This window comes from Halichoerus grypus, chromosome 5, assembly GCF_964656455.1.
Source record: "Halichoerus grypus chromosome 5, mHalGry1.hap1.1, whole genome shotgun sequence".
NCBI classification, from domain to species: domain Eukaryota; kingdom Metazoa; phylum Chordata; class Mammalia; order Carnivora; family Phocidae; genus Halichoerus; species Halichoerus grypus.
This window is the reverse complement of record NC_135716.1, coordinates 88,523,071-88,545,553: the sequence shown is the minus strand read 5'-3', so window position 1 is coordinate 88,545,553 and position 22,483 is coordinate 88,523,071. Positions and strand designations below refer to the sequence as shown.

Here is a 22,483-nt window from a genome sequence, read left to right as displayed (position 1 = left end):
GTTGTTTCTTTTTTTTTTAAATTTATTTATTTCTTTGAGAGAGAGAGAGCACAAGCATGCAGGGGAGAGGAGCAGGGGGAGAGGGACAGAGAATCTTAAGCAGACTCCACGCTGAGCGCAGGGACCCACGCAGGGCTGGATATCGTGACCCTGAGATCACGACCTGAGCTGAAACCAAGAATCAGACACTTAACCGACTTTGCCACCCAGGCACACCTGTATTGTTTTTTCTAAATTGAGTATACTATTTTAGAGAAAGGAGGACTTTTGATTTTATTTTGAAAGATGTGAGGACAGCGCAATTAGAAGTCTGACTAGAGATTTAAGGAAATGCTGTAATCATAACTTTACAACTTAGTGTCATCTAAATTTTGGTAAGTCATTTTACTCCTCTAAATTGTAAAGGTGGGCTAAATATGTGTCTCAGATTTGTCATTTGTAAAACACAAATAATAGTGGTGCCTATACCATAGAATTGTGAGGATTTCCTGAGTTACACTTAGCTAGCCCTTTAAAATGATCAATAAATATTTGTATTATCATTATGACTATTTTGCACTTTGTTACCATGCTTAATCCATGTAAATATGGGCATCTAACAAGAGGTTTGTGGGATCCTAGGAGGCCCATGAGTAGGCTATAAAAGGTACATGAATTCCCAAAATTTATGCACAATTTAGAAGGTGAGTGGGTTTGTAGCTTTCCTCAGATTCTTATAGAGTTCAGTGGCCTAAAGAGGTTTTGAGACATTGTAGTTTAAGGTATTGAGAGGAGATCCTGAGATCTCGGAGGGAGGCTAGTGTCGATCAGAATTTCAGAGACTACCACTAGCCTAACTCACAAGAGACAAGAATACAAACCTAAATTCTCCTACAGGGGAGGAAAATTTTTCCTCTACTCCTCTAGATTGTTTTAGCTGGCCTATTAATTAAATTCACGTAAGACGATTAACAGGAGAAAAACAAATGTAATTATGTATGTACCAAAGCCCCATTAGAATATAAGACCCAATGTCAAGCCAGGCAATAGGTTATATACCCTCCTGAGCTAAGGAATAGGATAGAGGCCTGGGCTTCAAAGGGGAAGAGGGTAATTCACAGGACTGTAAGGAGAGCAGATGTTTAGTAATTCGATATTTGTCCTCCCATGTGGATAGGTCTTTCAGATAAAAAGTTGTCTCTGGTAATAGTTCTTTTTCTTGAGTCTGCTGGGTCTTGATTGCCTTTAGCTCCAAATAATCCACATGCCATAGTGCATATTTGGGGGTCACATACTTTGCTCCCCCTTACTCCTGTGTTTATGAACAGGGAGATTGTCCATCTAGTGACCGTGCCCAATTCCCTCGACCCTTGTTGCTTGACAGCATTCTCCTGTTGACAGGAGCCCTTCAAAACACAGCCTTTTAGCTTCTGCCTGTTTCTCGTTTTACCACATGACCTGGCAATGGGATCTGGTGAGAAACAGATCCACTCAGCAACCCTTTACTGAAATCAGGGTATCTGGAAAATAAAATAGGTGCTCAGAAGAACAGCAGAGGAAAGGAGTTGCAGAATCAGAAGGGATATATTTATACAGACTCTGATACCATCTGGTGAATTCTTGCTGTACCACATTGAAGTACACCTTGCTACTGACCACTCCTGTCTGTCACATGCGGTCTTCCTCTCTTTCTTCTGGAACAGTGCTGGGTAAAAGCCAAGACTCACCTTGGATCATCTTTCTGAACATGCAGACCAGCCTTTCCATTAATATATTCTTCCTGCAGAAAAATTATAATGCAATTGATTATATTAAGAGGGTTTTTTTTTTTTCTTTTTAACATTTAGTAGTATTTGGATGAAACAGTATTCTCTTAATTTGATCTGGTTGTTCCCAAAACTCCTTTTTCAGACATTTACCTTCTCTCAGGATGGGTTACTTTGTCAGGTGGTTAACTTCATCCATTATTCACTGATTCTTATTAGTTTCACAGTCAGAGATTTGCCTTTTCAAGTTCTGACTGTGCCTTACAGATGCCAAACAAGGGACCCACTTCTCTCCTAATCGTTATCATCATAGTATTCATTGTCATCATCATCATAATGATAATCAAAACCACACTGTAAAAAGGAGTCTTTTCAGTGTAAATTATAGAATGATCATTTTAAAACTTAGATAATACTTTCCCCTCCTTAAAACTAAACTTCAATGGTTTCCCATCTTACTTAGAATAAAATCTAAACTCCTTAGCATGGTGGAGTGGTTGACTGTTGGTGTTACCAGCCTGTCCTCCAATCCCTACACCCCTTCTCTTGGCTTAGCACCCTGAAGTTTCCTTTAGGGACCCACTTTCCTCATACTCTTAGCATATATTCCAGATGGAACTTTCTTCAGTTCTGAAGTAGGTGCTTTCCTCAGGACTGACCAGCCAGCATATCCATTCCCCTGGACACAGGAATAGGTTCAGAGACAGATACACGACCCCAGTTGACCCAGTGAGGATCAGGTATGAAAACATTGTGGCAATTCTTAGAAAATGAGAGCAATCTTCTAGAATTGCAAAACTGCTCAGAATATACGACGGAATCTTATAGTCTTCACTAACTGGTGACATTCTTGCCACACATCTTGGCTTTCTGGAAATGAAGCAAAGCCAGAGAAAACAGAGATGGGGAGAGAGACAGATTGCCAATGACACCAGTCTGAGCTCATTTCTGTCCACATTTGATCTTCTTAGACACCTTGAGCCAGTTTAAACTGAGTTTTTAATTTGCATCCACAGAAGTCCAGACTATTCACCTGGCCTGAATGGTCTGTCCCCTGTTGACCTCTCCACCTCATCTCGTGCCTCATTCCCCTTTGGTCTCTATATGACCAAAGGTGCTCTTTCCTACCCAAGTGACTTTATTCTTATTGTCCTCTTTCCCCTTGATATTCTTCCAAATGTTCTCCACTGGCTCTTCCTCCACCTTCAGATCTCAGCTTAAGCACTGCCCTTCTCAGAGATTTTCCTGACTGTCCGACATGGGCCGCACACCGCACACACGCTCACATGCTAGAACTTCCAGTCTCCGGAGGGCAGGCACCGTGTGTGACTTGTTCAGCATTGTTATCCCAGGGCATGGCAGTGGGCCTGGCACACAGTAAGTGCTACAGGACTATCTGGGAGCAAGTTCCTTGAATGTGCCAGACTTGTTCTGCTTTGCCTTCTGCCTAGAATTCTCTTTCCTCTGTTCTTTGCAAATTGGCTTCTTATTTCAGTGTCAACCCCAGTATCCTTTTCTTGGAAAGCCCCTTCCTGATTATAAAGTCTAACATAAATGCCCCCACATCTGATCCTCTCTATCATGTCACTCAGTTTGTATTCTTCATCATACTTTCACATCCTGCAGTTATCTTGTTCCATTTTTCACTTATTTGTTTATTTTCTGGCCCCAAACAGAACATAAGCTCCATGAGAGCAGGGACCGTGTTTGTCCCCTTCAAAGCTTCATTCCCATCACCCTCAGCAGTGCCTGGCACATAATAGGCTCTCAATAAATATGTGTTGGCTGTCTGACTGAATGAATGAATGAATTAATGAATGAAAGCCAAGCACTACAGATTGCACTCATTTGAGTGCTTTGCATATTGTCACAACAACCGTATGAAGCACTATCCTATTAGCCCCATAGTACAGAGAAGAAAACTAAGTCTAAGAGAAGCAATGTAATTTGCCCAAGGTCACATTATCAGTAATTTCAGAAGCTGAAATTCAAATTCAGATGTGCCTGTTTTGCAGATGACAATTCATCATCTACTCATCAAAATATCTGTTTTATTACTCCTAATGTGACTTTGGAGATCACAGCTGGGCTCCAAGTAAAAAAATAGGATTCCTACCTCTCCCCCTTCCCTCTCTCCCATGAACCTTATCCTCTACAGGGAGAGCAGCTGGACAGCTATGGCTCTTGTCCCCTCAGGTACATGGGGTGGGGCCGGCCCTGGTGGGCTCACCACACACAAGGAAGCAGGGGAGGGTACCTTATTTGTGGGCTTCAGCTCCAAAAGAGAGAGCTAAGCAGGGGCTGGCCTGGGCTGGCCCTGGGACCGTTCTCCTAAACTGTCTCTCTTCCCAAGGGGCTAAGGCTCAGGGAGGGGAGGGAGTGAGGGGTCTCAAGAGAATGGCAGAATTATTTTCCTAATACTTCCAAGAAGGCCAAAGTTCCTGTTTTATGGAAGGCATAACATGGGGTGGGGGGAGAATATTTCCTCTGCTCCTAGGCTGATTGTAAGAGAAAAATCCTCAACTTGCAGTTGATGTTGGAGGTAGGGGTGAAGGATGGGAATGCGGTGGGTGGGGGGCAGTGCAGAGAGATATTATATCTCCATTAGCAGTGCAAGGGCTCAGCTCAGCTAACGTAAGCAGATCCCATCTAAAACATCACTCAGTGCCTCTGTACTACTTTGGAGTGCAGTTCAAACTCCTCCCCAGGGAAAGGCCCCTGCTGGGCAGGCTGGCCCTTCTGCACTTTGGTCTCCTGCACCCCTAGGGCATCTCCTTCAGCTATTCATCACACCCTGGGCCTCTGTACATGTCACTTCTTCTCTCCCTGGTTATTTCGTATTCAGCTCTCAAGATTAGACAATTGACTAAGAGCAGCTTGAAGGCAGATAATGCCTTACTTATCACCATATCCTCAGGTCGCGGAGAGTGCTTGCCTTCGAGAAGCACCAGCGCATCTTCTGAAAGGCAGCACTGCTGGAGGCCTTCCTGGTGCTCTGTGCTAGTAACAAGCTGACGCTGGGTGCTTCTCAGGACCAGGGCACACGCTGGCTGAGGATGGCTCGCGGCTGGATAAACTGAATTCTCATTCATCTAGGAGCATGCCCGACTCTGCTTCTGATCCTAGAGGGCCTTAAACGGATTCCCCCCCCAATATTTCTGGCAAGAGGGGCATGGGATAGGAACGTTTGTCGTGGGGTTTAAACATAAAGGAGTTAAGAGCTGGGAAGTGCCTCCTTGGTCAACATATAAATTAGATCAAACTGACATCTCACATTCCTTTTGTCTTTTTCATAATCATAGAGGAAGTGGAGGAAGAGAATGGGGAACTTGAACAAAAATTCTGGCAGCTCTAAATGCACCCGGTCCCTGTTCTCTTTCAAACTCATAATTCCCAATGCATCATTCATTTGTAATTAAGCACTGCTTTGTGAGGTCTCAGAAAGCTTCCTATTGCTTTTCACTATGTAACTTTCCGTGTCTGCCTTTGGTACCCTCGGTGTTAGCCCACCAGGGGGTGTCCGAGCCCCTTCAGCATCCAGCACGGTGCCTTGCACATAATAGGTGCGTTCAGTAAATTCTTGTTAAGGAATTATTGAATACGTTCTTCGGGAGAAAGAAGTGAACATGAAACATTTCTCTCAGGGTGAGAACAAATATTTCTGTGTGAGATATGAATCAGCTAGTCAGCGCAAATTGTGTTTCTATATGCTCACCAGGTGTAGCTTTCGCTGAGATTGAGAAATTCGTCGCTGGAGAATAATAAGGTGGGCGGGGAACTGAAGGCTCGAGCTGCGAGGAGGAGGCGGAGTCACCGAGAGTTTGAGTATTTTTGTCCAATCAGAAGGAGGCGGTAGGAGCAGAAGGGGGAGATAAAAGGGGAGCGGGAGATCAAGAATCCTGCCCAGTTACACCAGCCCGCCAGCCGGAACTACAGTTTCTCGGCTTGGGTGCTTCTGCCCCGCGCGAGCGGCCGATTCCGAGGCCGACTCCGGCAATGGCCTTTGCAAATCTGCGGAAAGTGCTCATCAGTGACAGCCTGGACCCTTGCTGCCGGAAGATCCTGCAAGATGGAGGGCTGCAGGTGGTGGAGAAGCAGAACCTGAGCAAAGAGGAGCTGATAGCCGAGCTGCAGGTAAGGCGAACGGAAGAGACACGACGGTTTGGTGGCATGGCATCCCCTGCCGAAACCGGCCGGCCGGCGCCGGGGCCAGCGCGCCCCACCCCCACCCCCACCCCCGTCCCCGGTACCAGTCAATCCTGGGGCCTCCCGAGATTGGGGGCTGGGGGAGGGAGAAACAAACCGCGGCGAGCGGCGGGATGCAAACTTTGCGTTCAGTTTGCAACCGCGTGTTTCACGTTGGCTCGCCTCCCGCCAGCACTGCAAAGTGCAGGCTGCTCCAACTGGTCCTGCGGGGTGCCCCAAGGGATGCCAGCGCGAAGGCGCGCAGTGGCCCTGGCGGGGGGGCGGGGGCGAGGGCGGGAAGGGGCGCCAAAGTGGCTTCCGCGCGGGGAGCCCAGGGACACGCGATCCTCCCCGGACTAAGTCCTGGCGAGCCCGGCCGAGTCCAGCTTTCCCCGGGGGTGGGGTGGAGCGTGGGGTGGGGTGGGGTGGGGTGGGGTGGGGTGGGGTGGGGGGCGCTGGCAGAGCCACAGCCTGTCTCGTGGCAGCTGGAGAGGCTGCAGACAAGGCGGCCCGGTTAGGGCAGCAACCGTACCCGCCTTTCGTCTGATGCAAGACTGCCGCGAGTTTTCCCCGCCCCTCGGCCTCCAGGGAGCCTTCACAGGGAAGGGGGGCGGGCGGGGGGCGCCCGAGGTCCCCGGGCCGCCCACGCGGCCGCCCCTGCCACCCCCCCACCCCCACCCCGGGATCCAGGCTTTAGTTCCTGCCCGCCTGCCTCACCGTTGGCCTCAATCGCTGGTCAGGAATGACCAGACTGGATTAGAATCCGATCCCAAACGCCCCCAGGAAATTTCTGTTTCTTAGCAAATCCTTCTGAGGCACGTACCGGTTTGTTGTGCCGCATAGTTAGCGCCGCCGTCTACTTCAGATCTTTCTCTACGTCGTTTGTAAGGGTCCTGTGAGCTTTGGTGGCCTCGTGCAGGACATTTACTTTGTGAGCCCTTCTTGACTCTAGTTCCTGCACCCAGCATGCGGGGGTCGATGCCCCACTGTCCGAGGTATTCTCTCCCACAGCCCCGCTCTGCCGCCTCCTACCAACCTCGCTCGACCCCGGCGCACATCCAACCCCTCCATTTTCTCCCCGGAGGGCCCCCTGAATCAAACCACAGAGCGGCCGCAGTTGCTGGAGCTGGCTGGAACCACATGGTCCTGCAAACTGTCGGTGCTCCCTTGCCTGCCCTTGTACCTGCTGCTGTGTTTCTCCACGGCACGTGCCCCCCCACCCTCTCCACCGCCATGGTGCTGTATCTGGGCACTCAGAGAGTAAGTCTCGTGCTGTCCCGGACTTAGAGAAGTGTCTGAGTCTCCGCCTACGGGAAGCTTGTGGACTCCTTCGGGAGCCTGGCCAACACTCCAGGACACCCCAGGATTGACCAGATGGCACAGCACGTGAGAGCCAAGTGAGACCACCCAGCAGCCTAGTCTCTGCCCTGCTACTGCAAAAGTGGACAAAAGGGGGGTGATTAGCCTGAATGGGGTGGGGGACAGGGGCTCAGGACCTGATCCTTGGAGCACGGTAGGACTGGATGGGAGGCAGGCACCTCCCGCTTGTCCCCTCCTCTTTTGTATGGGTGCTGTCAGTGGCCTTGGCTCAGGGCAATGGCCAGAAGGCAGTGCAGTGGCCTCCAGACCCGCTTCTGACCCTCACCTCCGCCACAGCACCAGGTTGGGATGAGTGGCCTCACTTGGGGCTTTGTAGCTTTCCTGTGGAAATTAGAAATCCTCATTTGTAGGATTTCGAGGGAGGGGGGCAGGTGGGGTAAAGGCAGAATTGAGAAGAACGGGAGGCCTCTCCAGTTGTGGAGGGGTTCGTGAAGTTGGGAAGTTGGCCGAGTAGGTTGCTGGAGTCTGGAGCTGCAAGTTGGAGGACATTTTAAAGGCACTGAAAGCTCCTGGTGGGAGAGGAGGGAGGGGTGTTTGTGGGCTACTGGCTGGCTGGGGCGTGGCTGGGCTATTCGGGGAGCCCCCAGCATTCGGGTCTGTCTTTCTAAAACATTCGCTTCAGAATGCCAGCTAGTCCACCTGGGCAGCCCACTGGAGGGGCCCCATGTCCATACTGTGTCCTTTTATTCTGGGTGGAAAGGTGTCCCAAGTTTGTACCCCCTGCCCTCTCCCACTGAAATCTTTAATTCTCCAGGACGCTTGAGCACATTGCCTGCCCAGGCCTGGCCTCTGTTCCCACGCCTTGGTATTCCGGGCAGACACAGTTTGCTCTCGTTCACTCCGTGGTCAGGATGTACAATTACTCCGCACCCCCCACCCGCCCCCGAGAATGGGGCTTTTCAGACTCCGAGCAAGTCACTGCACATTAGTGGGTAGTAAAGTCGGTTTAATGGGTCGTGATTAGCATTTTACAAAACAAAATAAGAAATATCTGGGAGCAAGGCCGATAGTCAGGCTAAGTAGTGTGTCACGAAATTTGTTTCAGTTATGTGGGCTGTGTTGCGACCTGTGTGGTTTGTGAGTATAAAACCACAACTTAAACATATATTTCTTACTGTAAGTCTTAGTCAAAAAAGTATGGAAAACACTGGCTTGGAATAGTAAAGCATCGTGTTCAGAACTCACAAAACTCTTAGACTGGGGATCCCTCTTCTATCAGCAGATGTGACATCTTAAATAAACCGTATACATAGCAGCCTTTAAATATTACCACGTATCCCTGGCTTTTAAACTTTGACCATGACCCACAAGAAGAAATTCATTCTGCATCATAACTCAGGATACACATACATATGTGTACACACACACACTAAAGTTCCATGAAATAATACCCTTACTATATGTGATACATATATTTTTCTTTGTTTTATTGAATAGCAGTGCTGGTCAGAAACCAGTAAGCCACATGCTAGTAATGCATTTAACTTACTGAGCACATTTATATCTCTATCTCAGAATTTTAAGAAAGATCGAGAAGGGGAAAATTTTCCATGCAAGAGTTCATCTTTTGAAAGGCTCTTTTAAAATAGCAAGTTCCGGGTGCCTGGGTGGCTCAGTCAGTTAAGCGTCTGACTCTTGATTTCGGCTCAAGTCATGATCTCAGGGTCCTGGGACTGAGCGCCCAGTTGGGCTCCGCTCTCAGCAGGGAGTCAGCTTGAGGATTCTCTTTCTCCCTCTGCCCCTGCTCGACTGCGTGCACACGCGCTCTCTCTCTCTCTGTCTAAAATAAAAATAAATAAATCTTTGAAAAAAATTAGCAAGTTCTCAGCCTTTGCACTAGGATTTAATTTGCAGAAGTTAAATAGACATCTACTAAATCAGAATCACACATATAGTGCCAAACAGCACCTTCCTGCATCCTCTAGCTGGGGAACAACGACCTGGAGAGTTTGGCTTTCTGTATGATTTAAGTCAGAGGCACCAGCCATGCTAGAATCACCCTCAAGGCCAAGCCTGTTCTCCTTGGGAAAGGAAGCGTGTTTGAACTTGAGAAATGTGAATGGCTTTCTACTGCTGAATTAGCATAGTTTTTCTGGAACAACTATAAATCCAGCAGAAGAGTGGCCGTTTTCCAGCTCTAAGACAGCTGCAGCGAGCAGTAGACAGCAGAATGGGTGCAGTTTCGAGAGGTGGCCAAAATGGCCCCCACGACGCTGGAGAAAAGAAAGCTGTAGTCACAGCCGACTGCACTGAGGGCGTGGGAGGCTGTGCTAAGGCCTGCAGTTTGCATAAGTAGAGTAGAGGAGCAGGCTGCTTGGAGCCAAGTCTTGGAGGGGTGACTTGTGACCTGAGGAGGGGATGGTATGTAGGAGTGCTGGGGTTTTGAGGGGTCGGCAGGAGATAGGTCACCAGTAGGCTCTCAATCAATATGTGCTGATTGAACGTATCAATTGGTGATGCGATTGAATCAAGAACTGCATGAAATGGGGGGTAGTGGAGGGTGTTAAGAGACCTTGAAAGCTAGTGGACCCTGGCTCAGTGTGGGACCAGGGTCGGCTGAAGGGGAGGCTCCAAAGGCGGATTCCCTACTTGGAATAGGTGAGCTCTGAATGAACATCTGTACTGGTCGGACTGGAAACGCTTCAGACTTCTGGCTTCAAAGAAGGCTGGTCTGAGGGATGCCTCCCTTGAGGGAAAAGCGTGGAGAGACTACGGGGTAACAATCCTATGTAGACAAGGCTGGGCCTGTTCAAGGCTAATCGTGCTGTTTCTGTGCTTGTCCTGGGGTCTGCAAGCATGGGGTGGGCTGCTGGGACTCTGCAGCCCCCCCTGCCCCCCCCCCCCCCACCGTGGGAAGCAGATTCCTAAGGTTTGGGGAGGGTGGTGGTGGCTTTGGAGAAAGCATTTGAGGAGGCCAGATTCTTGGGGCCCAACGGGGTGATTGGGTAGAGCATCCGGAGCAGGACTGTGCCTCAGATTTGGGCCCAGGAACTTGATACTAGAGCGGCAAGGTGAAAAGACTGTGACTCTTTGGGTGGTCCCGCTCCAGGCCTGCTTCTTGTCAGTTGACCCTTGGTCCTGGACTGACCACTTCAAAGGAGGTTTGACTTCCTCAGTGTGTTAGCAGTGACCAGAGGTGTCAGAACTGGTGGTGAGGGAATGCACGGTGAAAATGTGCTCGCACGCTGCCTGATTGCCCTCTCCGGGTTGTGCAATTTATACTCCTTTTTCCCTGCACGCTCACCAACGTGGACTATTACCACTTTTCGTTTTGCCAATATGATGCCTGAAAATACCACATTTTAAAATTTACATTTTCTTTTTTTTTTTTAAGATTTTATTTATTTATTTGAGAGAGACAGGCAGAGATAGCGAGAGAGAACACCATGAGTGGGAAGGAGAGGGAGAAGCAGACTCCCCGCTGAGCAGGGAGCCCCATGTGGGACTCGATCCCAGGACCCCGGGATCATGACCTGAGTCCAAGGCAGACGCTTAACCGACTGAGCCACCCAGGCATCCCCAAAATTTACATTTTCTTGATATCTAGCAGTTTAAGAGTCTTTAAAAATTACTGGCCACTTTGTGTTTCTCCTGCGAATTACCAGCTTGGACCTTCACCTGTTTTTGTACTGGGTTCTTTATCATTTAAGAAAATGATTCATAGGAAGCCTTGATTATTTTTGGTGATGAGTCTTTGTTCTGTCATATATGGTGCAAGGATTTTCCCTCATATTAAGCCTATCACTTGACTTTAACTTTGTTTATGGGATCTTTTCCATAAGAAATTAACATTTGAAAATTGTTAGAGCACGCGACTCTTGATCTTCAGGGGTCATGGGTCCTAGAGCTTACTTAAAAAAAAAAAATTGACATTTGAAAAGTTATCAAATTTGTCGGTATTTTCTTTTATGGTTTCTGGGATTTTTGCCTTGCTTATGAAGCTTCCCCATCCTGAGATCATAAAAATATCCCCTTACATTTTCTTCTAATGCTTATCTTTAAAAAATTATTTAATTCTTCTGGATTTTTAAAAATTTGTAGTGAGTTTTTTTTACCTAAATTTTCCTAATACCCTTTATCACATAGCTCTTCCTTTCCCCATCAGTTTGACATACATGGGTCTGTTTGTCTGTCCCAGATATACATGGGTCTATTTGTCAGGTGCCTATTTGGTTCTGTTGATCAATTTGTCAGTTTCAGAACATTTTTCTCCCATCTCTCTCCTTCTTCTTATGCTCACAAAACTCTTGAGTGCTGTCAAGTAGATCTGGTGCCTCCTTATCACAGTCAAGAGAAGGGATTTCCCATGGTGGATTTTTGACCATGTGACATGTTTGAATTATTTAGGGAAGGAAGGTGGTGGTGGGGAGAATGGTGAGGATAGGTTTCCACCGGACTCTCAAATCTCTGAATTCATCTATTCAACACAGTGTTTTAGCATCAGCTATGAAGATAGTCCTGCTTTTGAGATGTAAAATATGGATGAAGAGACCAAATTGCAGGTCAGACAGAGGACACCTGAATGTAAAACAGATGATAGAAAAATAGGGGGAGGGAGTGATACTGAGTCCATCGTCATTGGCAAGGTTTCGTGGAAGAGAAGTTGACTGTGCCTTAAAAAGTTGGTAGTGGGTGGCCAGGCAGGGGAAGCCTTTTCTTTGGAACCAAGTGTAGTGGACTTGAATGTGGGACAGTCAGCAGTGTCCCCGTGTGCCCAGGCATTGGCTAATGTTCAACTAGGCTGCTTTAGAGGGAGGAATTCCAAGCACCCTCAAGATTCCCCTGGCTTTGGCCGGTGTTGGCAGTCAGCCCAGATGGGGTGGCTCCTATTTGGTTCCTCTAACCTTTCCGTGTCTGTGTGCCTTGGACACTCTGAAGTCACAGCATACATGTGTACTGGTGAGTTTTGGGGTGTCTGGCACTGTGAGCCCCTTGAGGGGTGGGGCTGTGACTTCTTCATCTTGTCTTGACAGAGTCTAGCATAATGCCAGATACATACCTACCAGGCACCCGGTGGATGGAAGGAGGGCATGAAAAGGGCAGGAGGAGGGGACACGGGCATCCTTGATCTTGTTGGGCTTCAGTGTCTCATCTGTGAAATGGAGTTGGACAATATTGCTTGGAGTGTCACATTTTGAGGTTCTGTTTCAGAACTGCCGACATAATAAAAGGGCTTGGGGAGCCTGGGAAGGGTCCTGCATCTGGCTCTCTGTGGAAATTGCAAAGAGGTTTACATCATTGGTGTCAGATCAGATGTGGGAAGGACCCAGGGGAGCCATCTGTTCCAACCCTCTTATTTTACAGATGAAGACCAGGAGTGGGGGGGATTTAGCACCGTGACTGGAACCCCAGCCTCCCGATCCCCACAGATTGCTGCTTTTGCAACAACAACACTTACTTCCTTACCAACCCTGGACAGCCAGTTTGGGACAGAGCATGGCTCACTTGATCCATTTCTTGGGGACTCTCATTGGGTGTTTGGGCAACAATATCCTCATTCTGAGAAGATATCACAAGATTCTGGATGAGCCTAAGAAAGACTGTCTTGGGGATTAGCTTAGCCCAAGTGAAGCAGCTATGATGAATCCAGAAAGTATTTACTTTTTGCATATGTATATTTGTAGCCCCAAATTGCCCGCGTTTTTGAGCAGCTATAGACCAGTTTGATTGTTCTCCTGTCCTCCCCTTACTTTGGTCTCTATTTTAGGAAATGTCTTTCTTTCAACACTTTGTCTTTGGTTCACGTCTTAGTCATTCAGCCAGCTAGCACTTACCGAGCACCTGCCGCGTGCCGGTCACTGGGGCTTACAAAGTAGAATTCAGTCCCCCTTCAGCAGCACCATGTCCGATGGTGGAGGTGCTGGCCATTGAGCAGAGCCAGGGAGCATGTCGGGGGCTGCACCTGTCCTTTCTCACTTCCCCCTCACACACTTGAGGAGGCCAAGTCTCAGATTCGTAGCTCATGGGGGATGGAGCTTGGATTTGAGCCCAGGCCTACCTGCTGGTAGCCCCTTCCGGATGGGGATGCTCTCAGCTTCCTCTCTCTGAAGCTATCCAAACTTAGCCAGCATGCAGGAACTCCCCCTTTGGGCAAAGAGGTGCTAGGAGGTCTTGAGGACCGACTGTGGACCCAGATGTTTCTTCTATCTCAGGACTGTGAAGGCCTCATCGTCCGCTCAGCCACCAAGGTGACTGCTGATGTCATCAACGCGGCAGAGAAGCTCCAAGTGGTGGGCAGGGCCGGCACGGGCGTGGACAACGTGGACCTGGAGGCTGCCACCAGGAAGGGCGTTCTGGTCATGAAGTACGTCGTGGAGCCCCGGGGGGTGGGGGTGGAGCCTCACCACACAGGGGGAGAGGAAAACTTAGGTTAGAGAAGGCTGGGTCAGAGGAGGATGGGCTTCCAGAAGGATGCCTGGGCCAGGCTGAGTCCAGACAGGCGGTCCGCGCTCACAGCGTCATGGTTCCCCAGGTTCTTGACAAGGAGGCTCTTGTTGTAATCTCGGGTCACTTCACAAACCCACTCCATGGACGTCTGAAGCACAGCCTGGTTGGGAATCAGAGGAATGTTAGCGAATTTATCTGCGTTTCCTGCTCCAGTGCTGCCCCTTTCCCTCCGTCGTTCTGGCTGGAGCTGGATGTTCGTTAGCTCTGCTTTGCTCGGTCCCCCCGTGCAGGTGCACAGCTTTTGCTAGTTGAGTGGCTCTACATTCTTTCCCCTCCTCCCTGCCCGGCACCCTTCTGCAGCCAGGAACCCCAGTTTCTCTTTCACACTCCAGTGCCGAGAGGGAAAGCGTCCCCGCTAGAGCTGTTTTTGCAGAAACTCAGTGCAGAGGTCATGACTGCACGCCAGGACTCGGCCATACTTGCTTCTGGCCCCCATCTGGCACTTAGATAGTGTGGCAAGGTGATTGTCACCCGCTTCTTCATCCCCAAGCCTTTTCCCTTCCCTTGGGAAGTTCGGTGTCCTCAAAACCTTCCTCTCCCTTCCCTTCACTTCTCCTATAGTGCAGGGGTTAATTGACTGGTCATCTGACGGAAGTCAATATCCAACAGAAGAAATGTTAAATGGTAACGCATCCTACATTCTTGCCCTGGACACGGAGGCATCGCCCCCCGCCCTGCACCCCCTCCTCCATCCCAGTACAGCCTGTTTGCAGGGTTAGATCGGAAACTAGGTGGAAAGACAGACTCTGAGAATCCTTTTCTCTTGACTTTTTTTTTGGGGGGGTGCGATAAGATCTCTTGACTTTTCCCTCCTTGTAATCTTCATTTCTAGAGATGAAAAGATCCAATAGAGGAAAAAGGAAGGTGAACATGGGTGCTAATAAATTATTCCAAAGCCAAAAATCAAAAAAAGAGTCTTTGAGAAAAGAAGAATAGTTTCATGGGTTTCAGCTCTATTCTCCTTTCTGTGAAATGGGCCGAGTCAGCATGGCCCTGTGCATTAAGGTGTGAGGAAGCTGTCTCACTTCAGAACTTGTGGAGAGATAGGAGAAGTCAAACAGGTGGAGAAAAAACTCCTAGCTTTGTTACTGACAGAAGCCGGGCTGGGCAGCTTGATGAAGCTGTGTGGGCAATGGGCTGACCTGAATTTGATAGGCTTGCGTGATCACCCATATTGGTCATAGTCTCAGGAAGAGTGATGGCACAGAGCAGCGGGAACCCGTGCTTCCTGTAGGCAGGTAGATCCTGAAACGAGAGGAAAGAGAAATGCAGAGCCACACATATATCTTCCAATCGAGTGAGACACTTCTCTGCCTTGGGAGAAGTGAGCTCGGGTAGAGAGGCCAGGTGTGTCCCTCCAACTGAAATCCCTCGTGAAAGCATAAAGCCAGGGCAGGGGGGTTTCCCTCTAGCCCTGGGATTGAGCAGGAGTCCATCAGAGAGCCCAGGTGGGAGGCATGGGGTTGGGGGGTTGGTTTTAAGAGCAGGTGAGCTGAGGGGGCAGGAGAGTGAGCACATCACACTCCGGGCTTTCTGTTGGGATAGGAGTAGGAATATGGGTCTGGATCCACTGACGTCCCCTCTCTTCTTCCATCTTTAGCACCCCCAATGGGAATAGCCTCAGTGCTGCGGAGCTCACTTGTGGGATGATCATGTGCCTGGCCAGGTAAGTCCCTGTCTTCTCAGCAGAGCCAGCCTCTGGTGTGTCCGTGGTTATGACTCCCCAAACAAAGTGACCCGGAGAAGGGTAGAAAACTTCTGCAGGGCACCGTGCACACTGCCGAGAACCTTCAAGGGCACCCATCCTTTATGAAACATTTGATACACTGGTTCTGGCACACAGAGTTCAGGTGGCTTCTCGCCAAGGGGCCCGGTAGGGGATGGGCATTCAGCTTGGCTGCTCCTTACCCGGAGCAGGCTCATTGAGAAAATAACTGTGTGCCGTCTTCCTCTCCTCCTTAGTCATTTCCTGTGGTCCACGCCATCCTCTGGCTTCTCGAACCTCTAAGCCTCGAAAATGTGGTTTCTGCTCCCTGGAATATCCTTCCCCATCATCTTTTTTTTTCTGAGTCTTTCCGGTATTTTATTTTTATCACACTCATTATTAAAAATCCAACTGCACATAGGTATAAAATAGAAGCAGCGCTCAACATTTTTATTTAGTTCGGAACATTTTTGAGTGAATTAATGCCAAAATGTAACAGCCTCCATACCTCAGAGACCTCTCATAACCCAGAGGTTCCCAGACTTTGTTGCACATTGATATCATCTGGGATCTTAAAAAAAATACTAATGCCTGGCCTGCGCTCCAGAGATTCTTATTTGATCGGTAAGGCATGAAACTTGGCATGGGGATTTTTTAACAAACTTTTTATTTTAGGAGTTTTAGATATAAAGAAAAGTTGTAAAGATAGTAGAAGGACCCATATACTTCATACCCAGTCTTCCTATTATTAACATGGGACATTAATATGGTGCTTTGATCACAATCGGTGAACTAATACTGAGATATCGATTGATAACTTTTAACTAAAGTCTTCCCTATCATCTTTATCCAGGTAACTCTTATTCTTCAAGATTAAGCTCAAGTGTTAATTCATCTGAGAAGCTCTCTCTTGATTCCCTGGCTGGGCTGTGTCCCTCACTGATTGCCCTGGCCCCCAGGGCTTACCTCTGTACTAGGCTTACAGATCTTTATCGTGATGGAAGGGAGTAAAAGCTCTATCTACTTGTGGATTTTTTTTTAAGATTTTATTTATTTATTTGTCAGAGAGAGAGCACAAGCAAGGAGAGCGGCAGGCAGAGGGAGAAGCAGGCTCCCCGCTGAGCAAGGAACCCGATGCAGGACTCCATCCCAGGACCCTGGGATCATGACCTGGAAGGCAGCGCTTAACCAACTGAGCCACTCAGGTGTCCCTACCTGTGGATTCTTAACACAAGGGAATTCAAATGATCAAATGTCTTGCTCTTCCAGCAGGAATTCTGGGGGTGTGGGCCTCTTGAGTAGAGGGGACAGCCTAGGAACCACTGGATACAGCGCAGAATGGGCATGAGTCTTCCTGTATTGGGTAGTAGAATGATTGTATTGAGTACTGTTGTTGAATAGGCACTTCGGGCACTTCTGTGGTCAGCAGGGAGGGCAAGGAGCCAATGGACAGGGCAGGGAGTTCACTAGGTCCCTTCACACAACCTTGGATCCTTAAACCAGGGGACCCAGGCAGCCAAGACTCTTTATTTCTCTACTCAGACCTGAAGCTTCTGGGGCCCAGAAATTACTCTTTTCCCCTCTCAAGACTTGTTCTCTCTTCTTCTGGGACAGGGTCTGAAGGAGTTGACCTTTGTTCTAACTCTTCCCCATGATTTCTACCTGAGCTCTTAAGTATTCATTGCTACTCACTGGCCAGTGAAGAGCAGAGGAGACTGGAGAAAGGGAGGAACAGGGACAGCGTGCGCAGCCAAAGGGACCCAGCCTGGAAGGGGTCCGTGAGCTGGCTGTCTGGATCTTCCAGAACATCTGGGCTGGACTGATTTCCCCTGGAGAAGCCTCAAGCCCTGTTTTCACTTGTGCTGTTAAATTCAGTGGTGTTTTTGTTTTTGTTTTTGAGTGAGGGACTGATCAGCTTTCTAGTTAATTAATTCTCTTACTCTTTTTCTGGAGGTGGAAGGAGGGGCTTGGGAGCCAGGAATAATTTTTCTCCTATTCCAAGACCAGCTTTATTTAAGAGAATAAGTAAAGGGGGTGCCTGGGTGGCTCAGTTGGTTAAGCGTCTGCCTTTGGCTCAGGTCATGATCCCAGGGTCCTGGGATCGAGCACCACATTGGGCTCCCTGCTCAGCGGGGAGTCCGTTTCTCCCTCTGCCTCTGCCTCGGTCCCATGCTTGTGCTCTCTCGCTCTCTCTGACAAATAAATAAAATCTTAAAAAAAAAAAGAATAGGTAAAGTGGAGTGGTTTCAAGGAAGCGCCCCATTTCCAACCTCTCATCCAACGACCTCACCATCAAAGATGCATCAAAATTAAGAACTAAGCACTCTAGTAAGGAAGCATGGCCAGTCTCTCATACCTTCTTGTGTGTCTGCTCAGACTGCTTTTCCAGCAGGGCAGTGAGGGCAGAGTGGGTGCTGTGGACAGAAGGTTGGGAGCATTGAGCAATGTGGGTGGAGAGAGGGGGCCTGGACGGGCCTCACACTGGGGGACTTTGAACAGACGGCAGGAGCTTCTGAGGGGCAGGGGAAGAACAGTGACACAGAAAGAAAGAGAGGAGAATGTGGCCTGCATAGCTTTCATATCGCCCACTTTACCATCTCTTTTTGTAAGTCAGGATGGCTACCATTTGGTTCTCGGGAAGCCCCTCGCCCACATCATGGTCCTCCCCAGACTGGCCTGGTGAGGACCCCAAAGTGCTAAAGGCTGGAGAGGATCCGTGAGTAGCTGGTAGAGCAGCTGGCGGGGGCTGGGATGTCCAGGGCCGCGTGCCCTCTCTCGGATGGCACTGTGGGGCCAGGAGGGTGGAGAGCAGGACGTGAGCCAGACCTGGGAGGAGGCAGGTGGGCTCTGTCTCACTTGGTCGGAGGCATAGGAGCAGGCTAGCTTTGCTGAGAAGGTAGCCCTTCCTCAAGGCAAGTCATTGTCCTTGGGACATTCCTGATACAGGGACCCTCTCCTGAGGACTGACGGGCCAGAGCAGCAGGATGGAGCTTCTTGCCCACGAGGCTTGTTACCGAAGCTTTAGGAGTTTGCCCGTGAGATCGCAGGAGCGCAGATCGCCCCTCAGCCTGACCCTCAGATGGAAGCGTGTGCTGGCAGGGTGTAGACACAAGAGAATGTTTTCTTATAAGAACTCGGCGAGATGGAGCTGCAGGAACAGTATGTTGGAGTCTCGCCCTCCTTACACATGCACACACACACTCGCGGGCACACACACACCACTCTGAGTTTTGTGGCCAGCAGAAGAGACTGCATTTAAATACTTGGAATGCTGACTGTGCTGGGGATGTGCTGGGCTTTGAGTCCATTCAGCTCTTCCCAGTGGGATGATGCTGTTCAAGGTGTTGAACCCCCCGGTTGTCTCTCTCCATGCAGTTGGGGTGAGCAGGACATGTGCTAAAGCGTGTCTAAGCGTTTCTCATGGAGTGTCTAAAATAGAGCAGGGACTCCTTAAACATTCTGAACATTGTTTCCTGTCTCCCTTCTTCGCTTCCAGAGAAGCCTGGGTGACCACCTCCCACATGACATACTCTTATCCTCTCACCTCTGACTCTGCCCTAACTTCCTCTGTCCCTTCCAGAGAACACGTGGAGACTCAGACCCCCATGTTAACCAAGAGGAGGAGATAGGCTGGGGGGGCTGGTTTGGGACAAGAGGTGGTATGGACTTGGCACCCACCCACCCCAGTCTAGCCTGAGACGGCTGGGGCTTAAGAAACTCTCAAGGAAGAATAAGTACCCAGCTGTTCACTGATACAGTGGAAGGTATGGGTTGCAGCCTTGGATGGAAGAGGAAAACGAAAATCCTTGAACTTCTGGAGCACTTGATGTTATCCGAGCCCCTCGATACTCCATTTCGTTATCCCTATGAGCCCCGGAGGATTGGTGCTTGCTTTTTACCAGCCTGGAGCCACTCAGCTGGTTGAGGCAGCTGGAGACAGAAATTAGACTCCTAGCTGGAGACAGAAATCCTGGGGCTCCCACATCAGGTCTCGCTGACGGATTTCCCTCTGCTGAACTCCCTTGACCCTCCTCGGTGTCTCTGCACCTGAGCTCCAGACCCAGCCTGAGCTTGGTTCCCTGGGGGAATGACCATTGGAGGGGGCAGCTGTGCAGACCTCACGTCACACGCCTTCTGCGTGGGCCCACTGAGCCCGTGTCTGTCCTTGCAGGCAGATTCCCCAGGCAACGGCTTCCATGAAGGACGGCAAATGGGAACGGAAGAAGGTGAGCGGCCAGCCCTGCCTCGTCCCGCCCGGCTCGGCGCCCGGGTCCCTGGTGCTTAATTCGGCCACTTTGCCTTTTGCTTTTTTGGTTGCAGTTCATGGGAACAGAGCTAAATGGAAAGATCCTGGGAATTCTTGGCCTGGGCAGAATTGGGAGAGAAGTGGCCACCCGGATGCAGTCCTTTGGAATGAAGGTAAGAGGTTGGTGAACCCCTTTGACGTGGGGCTCCCTGTAGCAGTTTTGGGAGAGGCAGCTTTGCTTGAGAGAAGGTGAAGGCTTTGTCCTCAGAGGGCCTGACCCTCCTTTAGAGCCCCTGACTAAGTCGGCGGGGTAGCCATTCTGGACACCTGAACTCAAAGTCTGGGCACGCTTGGTGGAGGTCCGTCAGCTCTGGGTCCCAGCGGAGCGGCGGGGTCATGCTTCCTGCTCAACTTTTCCTCCCCTGCCACAGGGGCTCTTTGATTGGCTGTGTCTGTTGCCTGTGATAATTCAGAGAAACAGGAGGAAATTTGCAACCTTCTAGCAGAGCAAGTCTCTATCCACCTTCTAGCTCTGCTCCGTAGTGCAGAAGGGACGGTGCGGTGATTGTCTAGACGCTGCCGAGATGAAGTTAAAGCCTGCTGGCTAGAACACCTTGCATATTGCTCAGAAACCCTCCCTGACCCCTGTTTCCCTCCAGGACCCGGTTTCATCCTATTCTGGAAACTCCGTGGTTCTTCTGGTGGAGGGAGGGTTGTCATCCCCTTAGGCCGATCCAGGAGACCTTGCAAAGGGGGAGGCCGCCGAGCCACAGGAGGGTGACAGGGTGGCCAGGAGTGCTCGTGGATGTCTCCTTGTTCACTCTTTGTTCGCTGTTTGCTGTTAGGGGGATGATGTGTTCAAACTGCTGCCAGGAAGGCTTTCATTAAACAGAAAGGAGAATAGTTTTGACAATCAGATCATTTCTAGAAAAATTGACATAGAGCTGCGATGGCATTTTCCCTTTTTCTCCTTCTTCCTCCCTTTCTCCATGTCCCCCTGGCTTCATAGAGTTAAAAGGAACCTTAGAGATGAACCCTTAATTTTATATTGATGTCTGGAGTTTGTTTTTGCTCAGGCCTCCAGCAAATGGAAGGTAGACAAGAACCCAGGTGGGCATCCCGTGATACCACATTGAACATCTTCCTCTCCCTGCTGTCCCTGTTCCCCCACCACATTTATTTACACCAGCCAGACCTCTTTCCTAAGCCTCAGCACATTTTTCTAGATCCCTGGAGAGGGGGCGGGGGCCCGGCAGGATCCACTGATCATGAGAACAAACCAAAGCCTTGCTCTCCTGTGCAGGGCTGGCCAGGCGCCATACGCGGGAAGGAGCGCTTTCTCTTCCTCTTTTGTGAGGGATTAAGGCTTAGCTCACAGAGAATTCTGATCCTCTAAAAGCAGGGGCCTTGGGTTAAGTATGACTCAGAGTGAAATAGCCAAACAGGTGAGCGCCTCACTGATGATACAGAGACTTCAGGAAGGCTGTTGGTCCCCTTCCCCATGGCTCCCTAGGGCACCAAAGCACACCGGCCTCTGCTAGCTCAGGAGCCTTGGTTATCATGGACTTGAAACTTTGGGGCAGTGACTTACCCAAACAGAAAGCCCCACCTCATTTCCTGAGTCATGGAAGTGATTGGTAAGCTTCTCTGCTCATCTGGCCCGGGCTCAGCTTCTCAGCTGCTGTCGGGCTGCTTCCGAGAGGCACGAAGGAGGTGGACCCTGAGCCCTCGGGCATGTGTTTGATTCAGAGATGTCCAGAGCCTGCTCATGAATGTGAATCCGTGCGTCCCGACAGACCACGCACGACATGCCCACGTTCCCAGCGAGGCTTTGAGGCTGTGGGTGGTTTTGCCTGTCGCAGCTCGTCGCTGCTTCCCTTGAGGGTTCTTCTGCCCGGCTGTCTCCGGAGGGTCACTGTAGGCTGTCTTGTTTCTGGCACATGATCTTTGTAAACTGCTAAAACATGCCTTGGAGTGGTCACCCCCCCCCCCCCGGCCCTGGCCAGCTGCCCTGGTCATTTCAGAGTGGCCCAAATGGCCTTCATTTATATTCTCGGCTCACTTTAACTGAGCTTCCTAACCTATTTCTGGGTCCAGATGAATTTTGCCTCGGGGCAGATGACTGACCTGCATCATCCAAAGCTCCTTGGTTGATGTTTGAGCAGCTGGGAAGAGCAAGATTTTCTAAAGGCAAGGAGGGAAGATTCTTGAACAAATTGTGAAAGAGATGGTTTATCAGCATCCCGGCAGGAAACAATGATCAGTGTTTACTAAACACAGGTTGTTTTATTTTTTAAAGATTTTATTTATTTATTTGACAGAGAAAGAGATAGCGAGAGCAGGAACACAAGCAGGGGGAGTGGGAGAGCGAGAAGCAGGCTTCCTGCTGAGCAGGGAGCCCGATGTGGGACTCGATCCCAGGGCCCTGGGAACATGACCTGAGCCGAAGGCAGACGCTTAACGACTGAGCCACCCAGGCGCCCCTAAACACAGGTTGTTTTAAATTGGCCTTTTTCTCTCTTTGGAAACTGATATTAGACTGATTGATCAGGAACATCCTTAAGTGTCTTATATCTGGACGATTTAAAATTGTATTTTAATCATGTAAGAGGTGAATGAATCCTCACATATCTTGAAATATAGATCCTTATCTCCTTGATTACCACCCCAGTCCTGGTCTCACAGGTAACATCGGTTTGGTGTGTATCATCTCAGACTTTTTTCTATGCATTTACATGGAATGCGTACAGTTCTTGGCCTATAGAGGGATTCTAT

At 49.6% G+C, this 22,483-nt stretch overlaps 1 protein-coding gene and 1 long non-coding RNA gene across 2 annotated transcripts in view; one reads left to right on the top strand and one right to left on the bottom strand.

Annotated features, from left to right (window-relative positions):
• Positions 1–947: 947 nt before the first annotated feature.
• LOC144381873 (uncharacterized) lies at positions 948–5,528 on the bottom strand. Its single transcript, XR_013447949.1, has 2 exons — positions 5,461–5,528; positions 948–1,759 (listed from the first exon to the last, which is right to left on the bottom strand). It is a non-coding gene; the product is annotated as an uncharacterized LOC144381873 (long non-coding RNA).
• Positions 5,529–5,741: 213 nt separating this feature from the next.
• PHGDH (phosphoglycerate dehydrogenase) overlaps positions 5,742–22,483 on the top strand; it is a 31,233-nt gene continuing 14,491 nt past the window's right edge. Inside the window, exons 1-5 of the mRNA XM_036090116.2 lie at positions 5,742–5,879; positions 13,463–13,614; positions 15,358–15,423; positions 19,634–19,688; positions 19,783–19,881. Coding sequence (XP_035946009.1) covers positions 5,742–5,879; positions 13,463–13,614; positions 15,358–15,423; positions 19,634–19,688; positions 19,783–19,881 — 510 coding nt within the window. The remainder of the gene's footprint in view (positions 5,880–13,462; positions 13,615–15,357; positions 15,424–19,633; positions 19,689–19,782; positions 19,882–22,483) is intronic.